At 43.0% G+C, this 21,487-nt stretch overlaps 1 protein-coding gene across 8 annotated transcripts in view; it reads left to right on the plus strand.

Annotated features, from left to right (window-relative positions):
- Positions 1-21,487, plus strand: part of TACC2 (transforming acidic coiled-coil containing protein 2) — a 152,782-nt gene that overhangs the window by 50,979 nt on the left and 80,316 nt on the right. For all 8 annotated transcript variants that reach the window (XM_074875457.1, XM_074875456.1, XM_074875455.1 and 5 more), the window contains 2 exons: positions 13,478-13,603; positions 20,665-20,796. In XM_074875457.1, the coding sequence (XP_074731558.1) occupies positions 13,478-13,603; positions 20,665-20,796 (258 nt within the window). The remainder of the gene's footprint in view (positions 1-13,477; positions 13,604-20,664; positions 20,797-21,487) is intronic.

A 21,487-nucleotide genomic window follows, 5' to 3' on the forward strand; every position in this document is an offset into this window, starting at 1 on the left:
ATTTATAAAATGCTGATTTCATAGTATGTCCTGTTGTACTCAAAGCACATACCAGTGGGAAACTAGGTATGTGATACCATGCTGGTTATTTTTTTATTTCATTTACGTATGCTTCTGCTACACAAAAGTAGAGAAGGTCCTGCAAAATTCCTGGTACTTCTTGCTTGTTACAGAAAACATTCTGTAGCACTCTTGAGAACCTTAGCCACGTATTCATAAGGTAGGTATTGACTCGGATGAATGATACATGAGCTGCTTTTTTCACACATCCTTCTGTTTCTTAAGAAATTACATTTATTCAATCAAATACAGGCATTTGCTAAAGGAATCCAGCACGGACACTGTAATACTTTGTCCAATATCTGGACAGGCAGTTTAGCATCATTTTTTTGTCTTCTCATTAAGTTAAAAATTACTTTTAGATTACTTTTTTTTTTTTCTGATTAGCTTTCCCAGATGTATATTTCAGCCTTGCTTCTTCCAAGTGAGCTGCCTATTTTCTCAAAATTGTTTTTGCATATCCTACAGATCCCCATATTTTCTCTATTCCAACTCTGTATCTTCTGGCTTCTTGCAAAATTGGATACCATGGAGCTAGTTCCACTGTCCCTGTTTCTAATAGAATATGCAAAGTAGGATTAGCCCCAGCTTTGAACCCTGCCGAGGGCAGCTCTGAGAACAGCAATTACAGACACAGGCATATTCTCCATGACTTGGATGTGGCTTCCTTCCAGTTTTTCTGCGTCTTGGCATGCTTGCGTTGCACTAGTGCTTCTCAACAGAGACTCCTCTGGAGAGATGTCTGAAGAGCCAGAACTCCATAGTACTTGCCTCATCCTTCGCTTTCTGGTTTTCCTCCTGCTGTCTTTTATGTTGATTTCTTGGAGCCTGTCTTATCAATATTGATCCAGGTCTATGGAAGCCCATGTTTGTGTTGCTAATAGCAGGTGGGGCTTATTTAGATATTGCTATTCCTTAACATTTGGGTACTCTGGAAAAGTAAAAAAATATTATATGGATCTGTTTGGGCCTGTTCATCTACACTCACCTTGACAGGTTAAGCCTTATAGTAGAGTCTCTTTGGCCTGTAAGAAGCTCTGCATCTGAAATTGCAATAAGTGTAGAAATGATAATTGCTCCAATCAAAGGCTTAATTGTTCTGGATTCTAAGGTCCCTGTGAAATGCAGAGTGCCACCATTCTATGCTGTTGTCAAGAACGAGCCCTAGTATGTTATGTTAATCGTGTTCTCCTTGCTGAAAATTGCTTGGGATCTCCTCCCAGACTAAGCATTTCCTGATGAACTCTTCTTTGTTCACCCAGGCTTAATCCTTCCTCTTCCCTACTCTCTCTGTTCCGTACCTGCCCCACTCATCCATGGTCCTCAGTAAAATAATCAGCTGTCCAAAAGTGCCCTAAGACTCTGCAAGGTTGTTTCCAATTTAATTTCACTAATGTACTTTCTTTACCTGTTGGTACATTCCTTTCAAGACAGCTGTGTGAGAGAAGGCTATGGCTGCAGCCTACCTTTAGGTTGGGCCAAAATCTCTGTTCCAGCTGGGTGATATCAGCAAAGAATTTGGCCCTGAGCCTCTAACAGATCAGTCAGGGAGAACGCTGCGCAGTCCTGTGATCCTTTTTCACCCAGGCCATCCTACAAGCACTACACTTCCAGTTATCCTGCTTTGCTTATATAAGGGGGGTGTCTAGTTGTTTCAACAGATAAAAAATCAAATTAGGAAAATAGGCTGTATGTAGACAAGTAGGATTTAAATGATTCATTGGCCTGAACTACCTGCTGTTTTCCAACCTCAGAGCTGTAAAGCTTGGCTTCTCTTTGTAAATGATACTCTGAAAAACACGGAACACTTGCTTCATCAAACTGAAACTCATCAAACCGCTTTTTTATTCTTTTTCATCCTGTTTTTCCTAGCTCCTTTGGCTAATGAAACACAAACAGTGTAATCAATAAAGCCTTTTCTTTTTTTTAAGGCACTCAAGAGTTATGTAAAATCTTTGGAATTTGTTAGCATGATAACATTGTTATGCTCTCCTAGCTGATAGAAATATCAAAGCCAGCTAAGAATAACTCTGCAGCAGACAGAGAAGATTGGATTTGTTTCCTGGAATGAAAGTGAAAAGCATGTATGCATTGCTCAGTTTCTAACAACTAAGGAAAAAATTTTAGCTGTCATGAAAATAAATGGACACTTAAAACTCCCATGTCCCCTTCTTAACAATGTCGTTAAATGAGTCAAAATATAGAGTTAGTTTTACTGAACATATAACAGTCTCCAAGATTTTCCACATCTTTTTTTTTTTCTTTGAATGCTGTGATTGTACATGAAACTTCTGTTGCATACATCATTCTTCAAACCTTGTTATTCTGGTAGGAACTCCCAGTAAACTTGGTTTGCTAAAGAAGTTATCACGGGAATTTGTGAGGCTTTGAGTCTAGTCTAGGGTTTTCTAAAAATCGATCTTACTTATTTGGAAATTTGCAAAATGGCAGTTTCCCATCACTTTGACCCTCCAAAATGTAATGGGTTAACGTTAAACTTACTTTTTTTTCAAAGCAGAAGGTTAAGGTAAAAGTCTGGGAATTTAAAGAGACAGCCCTCCCAAAGCCTGGCCAATAAAAATTGCTGGGAATTGCACAACCTAATTTTCAACCACCACAAATGATGGTTGTGGGCAACTGGTATGTGGAAAGTAGTGGAAATACAAGGTTCAGGTGTTTGTTACAGAAGTGGCTTGGGTATCTCAGCCAGGCTGCTCTGCAGCTAATTGGGTCTGTGGTTTTGCAGAGTGTATGACTATGAACCTCTGATTAGGAAATGCAAAAGAGAAACCCCTCTCTAATTTTAATCAAACTGAAGTATATTTATATGGTTTTATTTGCTGCAAATGGCCTTAAAAATGGGCACTAAGTTTTTACAAAGACCAATTTAAAATCACACACACCCCTTTTCTGAAAGATTACTCACATGATGCAGCCTGATCATTCAGAACAAACGCAGGCATTGCTGGTTTGTCAGCTTTTTTGCAAGTTTATCACAAATATTGTAGTATTTGTATTTGCTTATAGACTAGTTAACCTCAGTTTAAAGAGCTGGAGAAAAGCAAGCCTTGTTTTCAAGCTTACAGGGAAAAACTTGACAATTTCATCTGAGTTCATCCTGTATTCTCAAAAAACAGAATGCAAATTTAAAAGAAAAACTGTTGGTTTTTAGTTGTTGGGTTTGGTTTTCTTTTGTTTTGGTTTTTTTTTTTTTTTTACATTTATTTAATGTAACATTCTTTCCAAGCCAATTTAATGGGTTTTTCATAGGTTTTTTGAGGGCTGACTCATTTCCCCCCTCAAGTGCTTTGGTTTGGCAAAAGTGACATGGTTTATGGGAAAAACCCTCAGATCGAATTCACATGAGCTGGGCAGACTAGGTCACCACTAGCAGTATGGTGTCCATCGGGTGCTTTCACCGGGTGTCCACCCACAGTCTTAAAGCACCCTGACCATGGAGCACAAACTGAATGGGGTCTCTGACAACATTTCTCAAGTCCAGACTTCTGAAAACACAACCTAAAATGATGTCCTGGAATCCAGCACTTCTGGACATACTGAATTTAAGTACCTGTAATTTTTCTGTAATTCAATTACCCATCTTCCTGAGTGTGGGGTAAAAATGTTGCGTGCCTGAGGAGAATATTCACAGAATCGTAGAATGGTTTGGGTTGGAAGGGACCTTAAAGACCATCCAGTCCCACCCTCCTGCCACGGGCAGGGACACCTTCCACTAGCCCAGGTTGCCCAAAGCCCCGTCCAACCTGGCCTTGAACCCTTCCAGGGAGGGGGCAGCCACAGCTTCTCTGGGCAACCTGTGCCAGGGCCTCACCACCCTCACAATGAAAAATTTCTTCCTTACATCTCATCTAAATCTACCCTCTTTCAGTTTAAAACTGTTACCCCTCATCCTATCCCTACACCCCTGATCAAGAGTCCCTCCCCCCTTTCCTGTAGCCCCTTTCAGTCCTGGAAGGCTGCTCTAAGGTCTCCCCGGAGCCTTCTCTTCTCCAGCTGAACACCCCCAACTCTCTCAGCCTGTCCTCACAGGGGAGCTGCTCCAGCCCCACGAGCATCTTCGTGGCCTCCTCTGGCCCCGCTCAAGCAGGTCTGTGTCCTTCTGATGTTGGTGCCCCCAGAGCTGGACACAGCACTGCACGGGGGGTCTCGTGAGGACCATGTTTTGGTCCCACAGTTAGGAGCAGTGTGGGACGTGGAAGCTAGGTTGAAATCTATATACATATTTTCTCTGCCTTCCATCACCATGTGCCTATGTAATGTCAGGTAAACTGTAGTGTTACTATGGGAACTTCACTGTACCTGTGTACTTAGCACAGCCAAATTAAAAAGACGAGTATTTCTTTTAGGGTTTCCTGCACCTTTAAGATTTCAACCTAACTTCTCACATATAGCTTGGTAAATATTATCTTCATGGGCACATAGACATGTAGAAAAGGAAAAAGTGGGGATCTAACAAAGATAAAATCCTTCACCCAAATGCAAAATACTGGTGTTCTTTAAAAACTTTTGGGATCTACAGTAAAAAAAAAAAAAAACAACAAACAAACAAAAAAAACCCCCAACAATCCTCCCAGTATAAGCCATCCTGATGCTTTCTGGCCTTTCTTTGAGGCTAACTGTTCCCTGGGAGCTAGGGAAGGGCCTGGACTCCAGCGAGGCCATCCTGCAGGATGTCTCCCACCACCGAGTCCCTCTCATCAGCACGCTCACCGCTCCTACTCAGCTCCGGCCCTCCGGAGAAATATTTTGCAACACGTTCTTTGGCGGCTCTTTGATCTGCGGGCTCCCAGCCTCAGCCAGACAGCGTGTCACTGCGGGCTGCAGCCTGAAAGTCAGCCCCTGTCCTGTAATTGTCTCCCCAGCCTTGCTGGGAGGTTGCTTATCTCTTGTTTTCCTGTTGCTTTTCAGCTTGTTTCCTCTCTCCTCCCTCAAGCCTTCTATTAACGCAGATCAATTAATTCTCACAGGAAAAGCAGATAATCAAGCACACCTTAGGACTGTGTTCCTGGTGTTACTGCGTATCAGTTTTCCTATGTTTAAGTAGCAGAGGCTGCTGGGAGGAAAGTGGAAATGTTTTTGTGACAAAGGTGGATTGAGATTGCTTAGCAGTAGGTGAAAGGGTTTTGGTACAGCAAGAGGCTAATGAATAAACAGGGAGAGGCATGTTATTTGAGCTAAATGACCATTTTATTCCAAAAATGCTAAATTTGGGTTTATTAGCAGGAATGTAGCTAGTCTATGTCCACAGCTTTGCGCCAGACTGAAGTGCTCTTGCAAAGAGAAAAAAAAAAATATTTTAATGAATGTTATTCTCTCGGGGGTCTCCCTCCTCCTCAGGGCTGTTATACCTGGAGAAGCTATTTGTGAAATGATTTCCAGATGACAAAAGAGTTTAATTCCCCACCTAAACGAGAGGGTGGCTGAATGCCTGTACCTGTATCAGAAACTTTTTCCATGCCTGGTTTCCTGCTGCTTGGGAGGCAGGATATGAGAGAGCTGCTCTCCCCAGAAACTTAAACTCACTGCTTGATCTTAATCCTTGCTGTCAGAGTGGATGCTACTGGCTCCTGGTCCTGCAACTAAGTGAACTCTCCACAGCATATTGTACTCTACGTGCTGTTTACCCCTCGATGAGCCATACCTTGCAGCCCAGGCGGTGTTGGTAGTCTACATGTTTTTCAGCATTTTCACCCATTACAGTATCAGATTTGGTCTTCGGGGGTCATTTGGTATCTTCTTCTCTTTCCTGTACAGGTATCTGAATTGTTAAAAGCATCAATGAGCATATCTAGGGGAAATCCCTGTCATCTGCTTTCAGACGTGAAATTCTCCTGCAACATAATATTTACCTGGTCAGAAATCTGTTCCCTCCTTTTGCTCACAGGAAATCGAACAAGGGCTAGAAGGAGAAAAGAGTTAAAAAAAAAAATTGAATTGATGAATAGCTTTTTCTACCTGAGGCTCGGTTCTGAATTGATGCTTTGAGAGGTCCAACTGGTATCATTACTGCACCCTAACATTAAAAGAAGATACACAGTCCTGCTAAGAGCTGGACTGAGTTCTGAAGAACAGGAAACGTTAGTTTTGTCACCCAAGCTGGCACCACAGTTGAATGTCCAGAGTTTGGGCAGAGTGCGCATGGAATCAGCTGGGCAACTAAATTAAGCCTCTATAGCCCCAGCATTTTATCAGAAATATCTCGATTGGGCATTTGGTAAGCAATGAACCTACCAACTGTCTTGCTGTGGGATAGATATTATAGACATTTAGTCTATAGTTATTGTATGGCATGTTATAAACATGATAATGATCTCCCTGGGTAGAGACTCAGTTAATTCCTTGGGTGCTGGCAGCTTGTATATGCAATTTGGTGTATCTCAATGCAAAGACTTAATTACCCGTGAAGCCATTCTTTTGTGTTGTAATAAACCCATAGGAAACCTAAGAGATGAATAAGGGCACGCAACTAATTAAAACTGCTCCATTTTCTTGTAGGTAAAGAAATCTGTAAGAAAACCTGTGTGACTTTAGGAGCTGGAAGTTAACATAAGAATTGGGGTTGGGGTAGGGATAAGGTTTGGTTTAGATTTACAGCTCTAAACAGATAAAGTTTCAGGGGAAGTTGTTAAAAACTTTTTAGAAAAGCGATCTTTAAAGTTGGGCCAAACGCCATTCCTGCATCCTGAAACTTTAAAAACTTGCCAACCACCACCAATTCAGGCGAGGCTCTTCCTCCAGTGGTTTTTAAAACGTCGGGAGGTATTTGTGTACGCTCGCAGCGTTACATCCATCCCTCATTTTCATCTGCCCGCAATCCCCCACCGTGGAAACACCCTCGGCGGGACTGAAAAAAAAAAGAAAAAAAGCCGCGGCAGAAATTCCACCGCAAAACCAGGAGGAAAAAAAATAAAACCCACGGGGGAGCCGCGTCTTTGGGGGGGGTCCTCTGTGTGTGTCTCCCCTTCTTTTCTCTCGCTGTAAGCGCTCTGGTAACGGGCTGAGCCCCGCGTCGTCCCCGTCCCCCCCCCGCCCCCGTCGGGGGTCGGATGCCTCCGGGGCGGCGGGAGCCGCCCCGGAGGCATCCGACCCCCGACGGGGGGGGGGACGCGGGGCGCGGCAGTCTCGGTCGCCACGGCCTTTCCTCAGGGAGCCTCATGGGAGGAGCCTCCGAGAAGTAGCTCCAGGCTCCTACTCCTCGGCCTTTTGTAAAGCTCCAGCCTTCGCCTAAGCTGCCGGGGGTCGGGTTTGGCGGGCGGGAAAAGCCGCTGCTCCCGACCCAGGGGTGGGTGGGTGGGTGGGGGGGAGGGATGGTGGAAGCGGAGGAAATTCGTGGTGAACGGAGGGGGCTGTTGCGGTGGAACCGAGGATGACTGTGAAGAGCAAAGCTGGTGATTGTTTCCTGGCCTTGGTAAGTAGACACTTGTGAGGGGAAAGTTCGCCAAGGAAATAACAAAAGCAATGTGCAGTTGGAGTCAGTATCAGAAATTAAAAGCTAGCTGTTGTTTGCCACTGCTTTTCTCTCTCAAACGATTATTGCACTTTTTTTCCTCCTCCTTTTTTTTTTTTTTTAAAACAACTCTTTGAAAAGTAACACTTCTACCGAGCAAAATGCCCTCCTGCTCACACAGCGCTGCCTGCAGCTCTGGGAGAGGATTAACTCCCTTTACCCCCAAGAAAAAAGACCGGATGGTTTTGTGGCTTCTGCCATGGCTTGTGGTTGGGTTTCTACTCAGCCGGAGTGTCAGGGCTTGAGGAGACTTTGTGTGTATGTGCGTGTGTGTGTGGTTGATCGCCCTGAGAAACTTCTGGTTCAGGTTTACCAGCTGGAATTTGGAAACTTTTAAATTCTGCAGCAGTGACATCAGGACGTGACTGGGAGCCGTTCAGAGGCTCGAAAAGCTGCACAGTGGTGACGTTATGGGCTTTTTATAATGGTTGACAGTTATTGCTGCAAATATGCTTATTCATCCTGGGCAGGCATGATTTATATTTCTAACACTTTAATGTGGCTTTCTGTTGTCCCTCTTTTAGCTTGCAAAGGAAGTAATAATGTAACACGTGTTTCAGTCCGCTTAAGTCTTTTAATCTAAAATCATTGTATTTGTTTAATAACTTACCATAACTTTTAGGTTTTAATGTGAACACAGTAATGTAGAATACTCGGGGAAAAAAAAAAAATCTATTTTATGGTTATGACTTGTCACATTGATGATCAATCTGGATACACGTGTTAGAAAAAATAAGGGATTTCTAAGCAAGAAGGGTTGGGTGGAAGAGGAAGTCCAGGCCCTCAGGTAATGTGTGACTAAACACCCTCCCCTGCCAAGATAACTCCTCTATCTTGTCAGGATTTCCACAAGCACTGCCAGAAAAGTACGGCTTCCGAAAATTCTTCTCCATCATCACATGTGCGGATTGCCTGACAGCGACAGCGCTATCGTCCCGCGCGGCCGCCTCATTTGGAGTTACCTGCAGGTTTTGCCAGCTGCTGTGCAGCTGGGTTCCTGGAGTTGCTTTTCATAGGTGGGGTATTGCCTTCAGGAAGTCTTTTAGAAGATGCTTTCACTTCTCCAGAATGCAGTTTCTGCGTTTGTTTTCCTTTCTTAACTTTCTTCGCACAGAAATCTGCAGTAGGAGAAGGGACGCCCTCGTTCCTGGAAGCGCAGCCTTATGTTGGGAGCCGGGCGTCGTGCGTTCACGCCTGGGCAGCCTGTGGGAGATGCAGCTGGTTCCTGTTGCTCAGCCAGGGTGATGGCAGTCCCCTTCCTCGGGGACATGCGTGACCCCCTGGGCTGGGTTTGGCTCTCCCTGGGCGTGCTGAGCACGGCCACCCCGCGTCCAGACCTGCTCTGCTGGTTGCTCGGGTCCAGCTCAGAGGGAGAGCATCAAAGTCTTGGACACCAGAATAATTCCCCTGGGAGCCAGTTCTGGTATCTTGGTGGCAATGTCTCTTTTCTGTAAGTGTGGAAATGCTGCCATGCACAGTCCTGTACGTCAAACTCGCGTGTCTACTGTATGACAGTGACTTTATTTGTTTAATTAACGCATGCCAGTTCATCTCTTGGATACCTTCATTACTGTGTTTGTACAGTGCCCAGCTCAGCAAGACTCAGCCTGGCTGAGGCATGCAGGTCCTGCAGTGTAAATACAAAGTGCTGATGTGAGGCACTTAAGGCATAGTTTCTCCTTCTGAGTACAGAAAGAATTTGAGAGATTTTTTCAAAATCACATACTTACATGCCTAAGGTAAGTCTTTGTTGGGTTTACAAAGGGCATCATATTTCCTAAAACTTTAACTTTTGAGTGTGTGTTTAGTGGGTAAAAGTAAAGCCTTGGTTATAGCTGTGCATAGTGACCAGCAAAAGTAACCGGTGACCCCCAGTCATTGCTGTGTCTGAGCTTTTAAAGCTATTGCTGGTGTATGGACTTGCCCTGAGAGGACATCATTTGGCAGTATGGATGTCCCTTTCGTTCATTGGGAAACAAAGCTAGACCTTGGGAAACAAAGCCAGACTTTCCATTTCAATCTTAGCAGCTCATATTTTTCCTACATTTCTATTAATATTTAAATATTTTTAAATTACCTTACAAGAAGTAGTATGGAAGAAAAAAATAGAGGGCTTTGTTTTTAATCCTGTGCTGGTATTTTATGCAGCACTTAAGAGTTGTTTCCTGAGCAAGATTAGCTTTAGTTTCTGATACAAGTAGTGTTGATTTCTAATCTGAGAAATAGCTTCTTACCTCCTACTTCGCTAAATCATATTGAAAGGAGTCGCAATAACTATGAAAATACTTTAAAAGAACAGAAATAGCAAAGGTGCATAGAGTTACTGTAGCAGGTTATTGTTGGATTTTCTACACATGAAGTTTATTTCCATGAATGTGGCTAACATATGAGATAAACTACAAAATAAAGTATGAAAAGGTAAAAATGAATATTATGAAGGAATTACTTAATAAAAGGGATGAAATTTTACGAGGTACAGTGTGTTTGAATGAATGAATTTGAACTGATGTAGGTGCTGCTAGATCTCTTTCCCTTGCAAAGAATTGCAGTGTAAGAACTTACCAGAAATAACAAATCCTCTCAGTATTTTTATGATGTGATTAATTAATATTTTTTCTTATGCATGTGTAAACTGAGGCTCAAAAAATTGATTATTTGGCTCAAGTTATTACAAAGCCAAGTATGAAATCTACAGGATTTTGTCTATCAGCCTTGCTGTACCCTGAGCCACATCTCATTTCTTGAAGAAAACAAAATAACGGGTGATGGGAGTGCTGAGAGCTCAGTGCTGCCTTGTGGTACTTGGTGTCATTTTCCAGAGATTTCTGGAGTAAGAGCAGGATCTATAAATCTTACCGTTATCTCATTAAAAGCAACCAAATGTTTGGGAGTAGGAGATAGCAGGGCTTGAAATGCTTATTGGTTTCCCTTGGAGTTAACTTGGAGCTGTTGTTGACTGTTCAAAGGGAGCCACATCCAGCTCTCCTGATTGGAAAAATGTGGACAGGGAGAATATGCCAAGACCCATAGCTGCCTTCTGTCTCCAGCACCAGTGTCAAAAACATTTTAAAACTTCAGTATGAAATTAGGTTTTTAAGGTTTGCATCTCAGTGATGTCAGTAGGAGAGCAGCAAACAGAACCACTGGAGTACGTAGCCCTTGCTGTGTTGGTAGGGTTGGCGCCGAGGAGCTGACCCTGCTTGCCTCTGTGTCCATGTGTGTAAAGCTGTGCTTTTCTACATATTTTAAATACATTTCATGCCTTGGTTTGAAAGCTGCTTACATAGACAGAGGTCAGACCTTCTGTGTTTAAACAGAAGAAATTACATAGGTTTATGCAGTTATTTCTCTTTCATTCATTGATATTAAAAGACAAGTATGGGTCAGGCTTTGTCTGAAACTTGCTATTTGCGTACCTGTTTTCTAACAGTGTCTTGCAAAATCTCTTTTCAAGCATAAATAGAGGTCTTAAAAGTGAAATTATGAAACTCAAGAGCCTGAGGACACTTGATGGGCAACATCTTTCACTTGCGACACACTAATAACAGACTGAACCCCTTGGTCTTTGGGCTGAATTTAGTGAGCTCGCTGCAGCTGTTAGTAAGCAACTGCTTGTTAAACTGTGAGGTATTTTCCTTTGAGAAGTATTTCAGTCATGCTTGTCATAAGTAGAATTTGGAAGTCATTTTAAGTAGATCCTCCTCCAGGCTTGACCCAGAACTCAGGCAATGGAATGGAAAAAGCTCATGGCCTTTTTACAGAGCTCAATTCTTGAAACAAATTGGCCTGAAGAGTGAGTTGCTGCCGAGGCCTTACAGCAGGGACCTGGTGGCAGGCGCCTGCAAGGCGAAGGCGGTTGTGATGCCCAGGAATGTCAGTTGTGGAACTAGTTTGAGCAGCTTTTGGATAGCTTCATTGTTTGTGCCGCACAGAGCAGGGTGGCTTGGCAGTGAGCAGCTTCGCCATCACCTCCCCAAGCCCGAGTTTCGAGTTACGTTGTCCGTAGACTATGAAAATCGCTGTCTGGGAGTTCGTCCTGCAGCAGATGTGAGTGGTGGTGGGCAAACACTTTGCTGCTCACCGGGTTGGAGCACACCAGTACAACAGCTTCAGTTGCAATTCAGCTTTTGCTGTACTTTATGATCACAGGAAAGACCCTTCGTGCTCTGTCAGTAGCCAGAATAAGAATAAAATCTCCATTTTACTCCTTAAGTATGTAAGGAAGTTGCAATGTCCTGTTGTCAAAGTCTAAACCCTAATTTTAAGGCAAAGTGAACATAGTTTCTGCTATAAGTATATGCAACTCTTAGTGATGGGTGGAAACGGGTCCTTTTATACTAATAAGCCAGAGGACTTCAGAGCTTGTAAACATCTTTGCTCAAAGCTTTCTACAACAGGCTGAGTCCTCAGGGGTGGTTAAACCAGAGAACATGTGGACAGTTAATTGCTTAGTATTGTAATTAGATAAAAGTAATACTGTAAGTTTAAAAAATAATCGAATGTTCTAGGTCATCATCTGAGAACTGCACTCGGTGCAGTGGCTTAGTGTTGGTGTAAAGGAGGGGAGAATGCCACTTGGCTTGTCAGGGATGCCATGGACAAACAGACTGCACTGAGTGTGGAATGATGCTGTGGAAACACTGGAAATGAAAAGCAGAAACACTGGCTTACAAAGGATCGCAGGTGTAATTAATTAAAAATAAAATAGAAAACAAACTTGACAAATTATTATTTCCATATGAATGTGTTACAGAATCTTTCAAATAAGATATGTGAAGTGTGAAGTTACTGAAATAATACTGACATTATTATAGTGCAGTTTAACTCTTTGTTCTTTGAAACAAAATTAGACTATAATAGAGAATCATACTGTTCCACTGGATTTGCAGTTAGGTAAGGAAGTAATTGTCTAGTGTTAAATTGTCCATGATTTAGGGATTTTTATTTTTAAGCTGAAATCCCAAATGCTGAGTGACAGTTTGAAGTTTATACACCTCTGCTCAAATCTGTCTGTGTGAGACACCATCCATCAGTGTACAGGGTTGTATTTACTTGGTAGTACTGGAAACAGCATGGGCAGAAGGGTGTTCAGGAAAGCAGCACCTCAGAACTGAGCCAGTTGGGTGAATCCACAGATGTGAAATTGGAACCCCAATTAAAAGGCATATTTTTTGTTTTACAAAAACGTGAGGATTTCGGTGAGGTCCAGGGAGAACTGACGCTTCCAGGGCTCTGGTCTCTGGGTGGCCACATGGGAAAGTCAGGTTGCAGTAGGCAACAAAAACATTGTTTTCAGGGTGCCTGTTAAAAACAAACCTTAATCCTTATTGATTCAAGGGTGTGTTTCTGAATTGCTTTCTTTTAGCCATGTAGTGCTGACACTCGGCTGTGCCCTGCTTTCCTGGCTATGGGACAAGGCTGGGGGTCTCCCTGCAACACCCGGGACACCTTGGTCTGACTCAGGGCTCCCACTGATGAGCCCCCGCACCGCTCCGTGGCAGGTGAAAGCCGGACTCGAGCTCCCTGTGTGTTACGTGGCTTCTGAGCAAGGAAGTCTTGCTGTTTCTCTTGTTTAAGCAGTAGCTCGCTTTCTCATTTGCTTTTTAAAATCAGAATCAAAATGCAGTTAATTTGCTGTTGGATTGTACGATCTCATTGCTCCTGCAGTTGTAACACAAGACAAAAATCCAGTGACTTCAGGCCAGTGGGAACAGTAGAGCTGTGCACAAAAACAACGTAAATTAAAACCACCAACTTTTGCTGCGTTCCCTAACACACAAGTTAGCATACACATGCTGAAGTCCAGGGGTTCAGACAGCCAGATGACAATAGTTCTGCAATAACTCAGACCTCTAAGGCTGCCTTTTTCCATGTCTTTTCTCTCCACAGCCCTTCTGGGCCAGGTGATGATATACAGTTGGCTTCTCTCCTCGATCCTTCTGAGCAACCCTTAGCTGTTTCTGCAGCGAATGGAAATGTTGACCCCGTGGATGCTGCTGAGCTGACTGCAGCAAGGTATGTACAGAGCCATTGCAGCTGGAGCGGTGGGAAGCAGCTGCAGGCTGCTCGCTGATGTGGACGGGTGGAGGACCACGGTGGTCTGCGCTAGCCAAGAAACTGCTATCACTCTTCTTGGATGGATGTATGTCTGGTATGGCCAGTTGCTGATGGGTTTGTTGAGTCTGTCTGTAGTCAGTGGAGCATCTGTCAGTGGAAATCTTTACCAGGATTTGGATCTCCCTCTATCAAAACCTTCAAAGGAAGATGCCTTTTACCTTTCCCTGGGATGGAATTACTTTAGCACATAGGAGGGTTATGCCATGTGAAGGTGCAACACACCTTATATTTTTTTAGGTGTTTATAATTTTTTTTTTTTGATTAGTACAAGGTAACTGATCCTTTGGGCATTTTCTTTAATTTTGAGAAGTTCCTTAATAGTATAATGCCGATTATAAAGCATTCAAATATCTCTTTTGGACGCTGGGCTTTTTGTCTGCTTTTACTTGCACTGAGAAGGGAAAGTGTTGCTTTATTTGTGCTGGTGGCAGTTGGGTTGTCAGGATCTTTGGGTGTCTTGAGTTTGCCTTAACTGCCAACAGTAGAGGAAGCCTTGTAGGGTGTGTTTACCCTTCAATCATTGTGAATTCAGTGGAGTGTAAACATACACAATATATTTAAGCTAGCATTAAATTGGTTAGCTGAAGTAGTAATAATATGCTATCAAAGGCAGAAAGGAGCTTGTGTGGTTTGCTCAATCCACCTTAAAAGCTGGGTGACTTTGCTGTTTAGCCCATACTTGTCTTCCATCAGTCCCCAAGCGAGTTAGTCGCAAATGCTGGCTGAGTGAATCTGTGAGAAATAAATTTTTTCCTACAATTGGGGTAAGATGATCTAGAGAAGTTTACAACTAGAAGCTAATGATGTGGATTTCTTCCAGTTCTTGTAAGTTTTTACTCAGAGTTGTGTTTCTTTGTTTTTTAACAAATGTAATTGGGTTACTGATGGGTTTTTGTGGATTCTGTTTTTTCTTACTAATGGGTTGTTGGCCGTAGTAGCAAGGCAGTTAGAAAAGAGTGAGCAGTAATTGAGGTGGAGCTATGAGCTGCTTTCTGAATGCGGACAAATGGAAAAAGACTAACACCAAAAGTGCCAGGAAAGATGTATATATGGTCTCTGGACTACAATCTGAAATAGAAGACTCTCTTGCCCTTGAGGTGATAGTTTGCTCTTTGTAGGGAAAAAGGCACAGAAGCTATGATTAAATGTCACCTTAGGAAATATTTAGGAAGAACAGTCGAGTGTTTTAATTTACAAACCTCATGAATTCACACTGTTCACATTCTCATTTGGATCTGGAATTTCAAGTTAATTATATTATACCTTTTCTTTTGTTCTACTTCATAACTTCTGCCTTTAAAATATTTTTATTGTTAATGTCCAAAAGTTAGTCTCGGGGTTCCTTGCTTCATCCTAGTTGCGAGTGCTGGTGCTGAGCTGTATTAGCCCATACAGGGTGGCTGAGCCCAGTAGGGCTGAGGGCACACAGGCTGTTGCAGCAACCACAGGATCTGGCTCTTGTTTCCATATCCTGACCTTGAGGAAGGTGCAAGGATTTTTGCAAGGGTTCAGTGCTAAAAAGTTGCAAACCAGGGATATTCAGCATGGAAGTAGGTAGTTTTTCAGTTCCTGGAACAAAGGAAAGGGAGAGAAATGTGCTGTGGTCAACTGGAGTGAAGCTGGCTGCAGGTGGTTCTCCTATGTTTGTTGGTTTTAATTTGTTTGTACTCTTTTTTTTTTTTTTTTTTTTTACTCTTGTCAGAATTGTTTGTTTTTCTTACTCCTTTATTTTGCATCCTTGTTCAGCTTTAGACATAAAAGCCTACCTGTTCTCCTTGCACCTGTCTTTCCCGTCCAGGCTGTTGTTGCTTGCCAGCTTCTCTGTGAGCCTTGCAGAGGTGTTCCTTGGTGTCCCTGTAGCAGAAACACAGCAGCTCCCACGTGTGCCCACCCGCAGATGCAGCTAGTCAGCAGAGGAGAGGTTAATATCAATGCAGCTGGGCCCCTGCTTTTAGCTCCTGTGTGAAACTGGCACGGTGCAACTCTATTCCAGCAGTAACAAACACCCGCTGGCTTCCCTGGGGTTTGGTCAGACCTAAACTGATAACAACATGTTAGTAGCAAATGAAAGTAGTACTCTTAAAGTGCATGGGATTACGCTCACAATGAGGATCAGTAACAGCAGGACTGGGCTTTTCTTACCCAAGGGAAGAATTTCAGTGATGTTTGTTGTTTCGTGTCATTGCCTTATCCCTCATCTTGTTTTCCATCTGTGGAGCAGATTCTTGCCTATATAAGTAAGGTGATTGTATTAAAGCCACTGCTTTTTTGGCATTTTATGTAGAAATACTGCACCACTGTTTTTCAATATGACTGCAAAAAAATTCTCTAATGCACACACACGTGATGTCTCTGTGTCACTGCCGACTGTTTATACCTCTCTGCTGTTCCTTTGAAATGCCACCTGGGCTACTGGATGGCATGATGCTCTTCCAGTCTATCTGCAGTAAAGCACAGTTATAAAGTGTTTTTTTCCCCAATATATTTAGTTATTTACTAATAAGTTCCTTTTACTTCCATATATTTCCCCATCAGGGTGTCACAGAATACACATGGTGTACACTTTGACAGGGAAAAATAATGGTGCATGTAAGGTAGGGGTCAGTTTGTGCTAATGTCTTCCAGATGGCAGTGTGTAATAAGAGATCAGGTTGTCCCTCCATCTGTCCAGTCAAGAAACTGTATCTTTGTTTTGCTTCTTGAGGATGAGTGTCTGCCTCTCTCCTGCCCTGCTGATAACATATTGATCAGGGACAGCATGGTATCATCTGCTCAGTAAGTAGATTTTATTTACTGTATCTACAGAGGAGTGCCCTGAAAAGAATTAGGTAAAAAGTTCACTGGCTGTTCTGCCAAGCATTTTTGTTTAGCAATGAAACTGAAAGGCCAAGTTCACTCTGATTTGCCAGTACACGTTGCACTAGGAGAAATTTTGGCTAGACACATCTTTCTCTTCATGCTGCAGGTGCAGAGCTCTGCAACAGGACTTCTGTTTTACATGAGAAATGTTTGGATTGGAAAGGCAGAGAAGGCAGATCAGTGCCCTGGCTGTACGAGACCACAGCTTAGCTGGGTTCATGGTTAGAGACGTTAAATGTTTCTGAGCAGTGTTTGCCTGTTCCCTGCAACTTGCTGCCTGTCTTGTGGGCAAAAAAACCTCCAAACGCCCAGGAAAAAAGGGCAGCTTGGAAAGCACTTGCTGCATGAGTTGTTTTTAGGGTCAGGCCATAGGTAACAGGCAGGGCAACCCAATCTGGTCCCTTCCACATGCTAAGGAAAGTTGCTCTTGCATTAATCTCCAGCTGAGGTTGCAGAGCTGTAGCACAGCATTTAGTCCAGACCAGGCAGAGCTGTCACAGCTCTGGTGTGAACTAGGGAATGAGCTGTTCTGAGCCTGAGTTGGCATTGGAAAACATTGTGTTCCTCTGCGTCAGCCTCTCCCCCAGCTCCTGTTATGCGGAGGGCACGTTAAGCTGTTATAAGGGAATTTGTGATAGGTGATGTTGGATGTACTGAAAGCTGTGTTTCTTTATCTGCAGATGGACCTTTCCTGGTTGCATAGTTCACAGCCTGGGGCTCCGTGATGCTCTCAGGGTGTGCTTCTTGGTGTTAGCAGCACGAGCAGGCAGGAATACCCAGCGTTATCTGTATACACAGATGGTCAGAAGGTGACTTTCAAGAATTACTTAGAGATGGAGCTTGAAAAATGTTTGTTTTCTAATCAGCTTGACTCTACACGGTAAAGACTGGCCAATGTATAGTTTATTGTGCACTGAGACTTGGTCCTTTTGGTAGTATCCTTGCTACAACCATTATAAGTGGAAAATAAGTTTAATGGCAAATCTTTTAGTAAGAGCTGTGGAGAGGCAGAGGTTTTAATGTAGCCGCTTTATGTCTGAGCTGATACAAGTACTGTGAGTTGATACCATGAGTTGATACATGTACCTGAGTTGATGTAGGCTTCAGCTGGAGAGTTCAGAGCGGACACAGAGTCTGTGTTCTGGACAGGGTTGCTGTGCTGTGTTACCCTGCCTCAAGTTTGTGCAGTCTGTACCATTTCTGAGCTGTTCTGCTTCTGCCTTGTCCCTTGTGAGCTTATTGTGCCCCCAGCGGGCAGCACCTGTCTGCAGGTAGTACCCATCTGGGGATAGGCAACAACCAGTAGCACTGAGCTGTTGCAATTCTACCTGCAAACAGTACCCAACCATGCCAAAATCATGATGTGACGATATTAGCCTCAGACCTGGTGTGATTAGTCTTGCAATCTGCTTTTCATGGCCTTGCTCAACACTCCTTGGTATTTTGGTCCCCTCATCGGAGTGACAGCAGTGGGGAAAAGCAGTGGAGGCTGCCCGTGGCACCCTGTCCTACAATCCTTCCCACTGCATGCGGGTGGATGCCTCCTGGTGCTTGTGTTGGTGCCAGACTTCACAGAAAATGCAAGTACCAACCGCATTTTTGCTGTGTTCCTTGCACAAGTAAGGCAGCTGACACTTTGCAGGCGTGGTCCTTCTGGGAATCCAGAATTTGATGGTTTAGATGAAGCTTGGAAAGCTGAAGGGAAATTATTTGTGGGTTTTAACACGTATAGATACTAGAGCTCATAAAAGTAAGCCCTGTGCTTTGTGAAGGCCAGGGAGCAGAGCTCTTCTAAAAACGCCTGTATTTTGATAGCTAGTTTTGCTTTGCAGAGAGTGTTGGAATGACATTAATCAAAGTTTATCTCTGAAAATCATTTCATTTTATGTGGAAGGACTTGAAGGGGGAAGCTGAAAGGCTGCATATGGGCAGGGGGGCCTGTGGAAGGGTGTGGGTGAGGGGGAACAGGTGCTACTATAAGCAATTAACTGCGAGCGTTTTATGTGTGCAGAACATAAGGTCCATAATTTTATGTGTGTTTGGTATTCTTGCTTGGCTGGGCCCTCTTGTGAATTGTTTGGGTTTTGCAATTCTTTGTTTACTCTCCAAACAGATGTTCAGCATTCGCTTTATTTTTAGCAGTTTACTTTTTGCTTTAAAATCTTACTTTCTCTAATCTTCATGTGACCCTATATAGTCACATCGCCTTTGTATATATTTGATACTATTACTATATTAGGACAAAGACATTTCTAGCGAAGGAAAAAGTCCTTTGCATGAAAAAGGAAACAGCTTGCTTTTAAATTTTTATTTATTTATTTATTTTCACTTGATGTGACTGAAAATTTAGAAAGTTTATGTCAGTGTCAGACCAGTTTAGACAAACTGGGGGAAGGGAAGGAAGGAAGAAAGGAAGGAAGCAGTGCGTAAAGCAGAGATAATTTCTTAGGAGAAATAACTGAGTAGTTATCCCATATGGCACAAAGCAACTCCATGGATATCAGCTAATCAAGGTAAACCACTCAGAAAGAGCTTTTGTGATCTTAGGTTAGTGGATAAACACTTTGGGAGATAACTGTTCTCGCGCTCATGTGTATGATAACTAAAGTTAGGGCTGTGATTTATGTTTGTCCTCTGTTTGTATACATGTTTCTAAAGAAAGGAACAATCTGTCCCTGAACTTCACCAACTCATTCAGTAACAATTTAATCTACCTTCTACAATTACAGTATAATTACTGGGGGGGAGGGGAGAGGAAATTTTAAAAGGAATGGCTAAGAGAGCTGTTTATATTTAGTTCAGGAAACCTAAAAGAAACTTCTCAGCCAAGGCCTAAGTTCCACCAACATTTCCTTAAGCGTTTGTGTCTGGATCTCTGGAAGCAGGAGCTGGCACGAGGGGAGGCTGGTATGTGTGGCTGCTACCCCAGGACATCAGAGGTGCCCTGGAAAGGACAACGTGGCCTGACAAGACCCTGTGCTGCTCCTGCTTTGAGACATGAAGTCATGGGTTATTTAGTTGCTTTTCTGTCATTAGTTTAATGAGTGTGGCCAAGAGCAGGGACAGTAGTGTGGTTACCAGTGTGCTTTAAGTGAGGGACAATGCAAGCAAGCCTCTTGTGGGTGATCTTTTGAATACATGGGAGATTTACACCCTTAAAAATCATGAGAAAGCTCAGGAGAAAAGTGTTTTATTTGTGCTGCTGTCAAAAGCTCTTTTTCTAATTTGGGTTTTGCTTAAGAAAACAGAAAGTTAATGGAGCTGTAACAGGTGTGTTCTACCTTGAGGAGAGGGAAGGGCAGGACTGCCCTCCCCTCAATGCCAGGGATTTGGGCAGATGGGGGCGTTCCTCCTGTACTCTGCTCCGTGTCTGTGCAAGCACTCCTCTTCTGCAGGGGCCAGGAGCAGGCGTGCCTCCTCGTAGTGCCCCACAGTGCCTTCCCTTGCTATGAAGAAACTCAGTCTTTCCAATCTGTATTTACATGCTCTGGAAATCATTACATGACTGTCATGCTTCTGAGCTGGGTCTTGCGGGGCTTTGCCAAGCAGAGGGACTTGTAGGAATTAACAAATACAGCAGTATTACAGTCCTGTAATCTTAACATTCATGTCATGAGTTCAGGGATTATTGTGCTTTTAGCTTTACAGCATAGAGAGAGCTTTTAAAGTAAGAGAATTTTTCAGTCCCGGATTTTAGTTTTTTCTAAAACACAAGTCACTTAATTGAATGTTTGTATTGTACACTGAGGAGAAAGGGCTGTGTGAGAACTACAAAGTAGTCATTAGTCATTAATTTATCTTACTAATTTCATATACAGTTAAATTCCTCTGGCAGTTAATGTTATGGTCTATAAGAGCTGTCAAAACTTTGCAATATTACTGGTTGCATGGTCATCTGAGAAATTAAGTGAAATAGGGTTTGTAGGAAGAAGTAATTTGTGGGAGGTGGAAGAGAGAAGGAATTGGGGGGGGGTTTGGTGTGCTCCTTAGAGCTCCTTAGTTTGGGTCCAGCCAAAGTTCTGTCTTTTAAGAAGACTTCAATAAAGCTTCATGGACACTTCTGAAATTTGTCAGCTTATTTTTTGATAACTGTTTTGCAGCACTTCCAAGCCTGATAGCTGCAAAGAAGTTGATTACCTCGTTTCTGAGGATGTACCTTTGGCTGCGGCCCCTGGTGATGGTGTAGAACTGCCTGCTCAAGAAACTGAAGGTTTCACAAGGGAAAAAAAGAGGTATTGTGCAATGTTATTTCATGCATTACAATACGTTTCCATGTCTATGCATCCTTTGCTTAAGAAAATATAACGTGTGAAACAGGCTGAATGGCTTTAACAGGTGTTCTGTCTAAGTTATATAGTTTGTTGCTGGATTTTGAAACCAAATAGTAGACTATCGAGACCTGCTAACTTCAGTATATTTACTCCAAAAGACCAGAAGAGGGAGCTTGGACTACACTGGTGATTACTATGCTGATCTTCCTACTATTTTGAAATTAGTAAGTTTTTAGGGGTTTTTCCAAATGTTTTCCTTTCTTGAAGTTCAGGTTTGGGATTTGGTTTTGGTTTTTTTTTGGGGGGGGTGGGGAGTGTTTGTGAACCTGTGCAAAATCAGGTCACATTCAGGAGGACTGTTCTACTCATTCTGCTTCAGATGCTCCCGTCATCTTCCTCACACTACTGGTTTGCATTGTAGTTGTCAGTACTAAAGGAAGAAGTTCAGCTTGGTTTTGCTCTTGCTGAAGAAAGGTTGAATTATCGTGATTTCAAAGTTAAATGTTTCTCTCCTTCAGATTTGCACTGATTGGTGCCATAGTGTTTGATAGATGGCCTAGGGCATTTTTGCTTGGAAAACCCCCAAGTGTGCGTCCTCCCATCTCAGATATAGTTAAGACAAGACATGTGCTTAGATATTCATGACAGAGCT

This window comes from Strix uralensis, chromosome 7, assembly GCF_047716275.1.
Source record: "Strix uralensis isolate ZFMK-TIS-50842 chromosome 7, bStrUra1, whole genome shotgun sequence".
Classification (NCBI taxonomy): Eukaryota; Metazoa; Chordata; class Aves; order Strigiformes; family Strigidae; genus Strix; species Strix uralensis.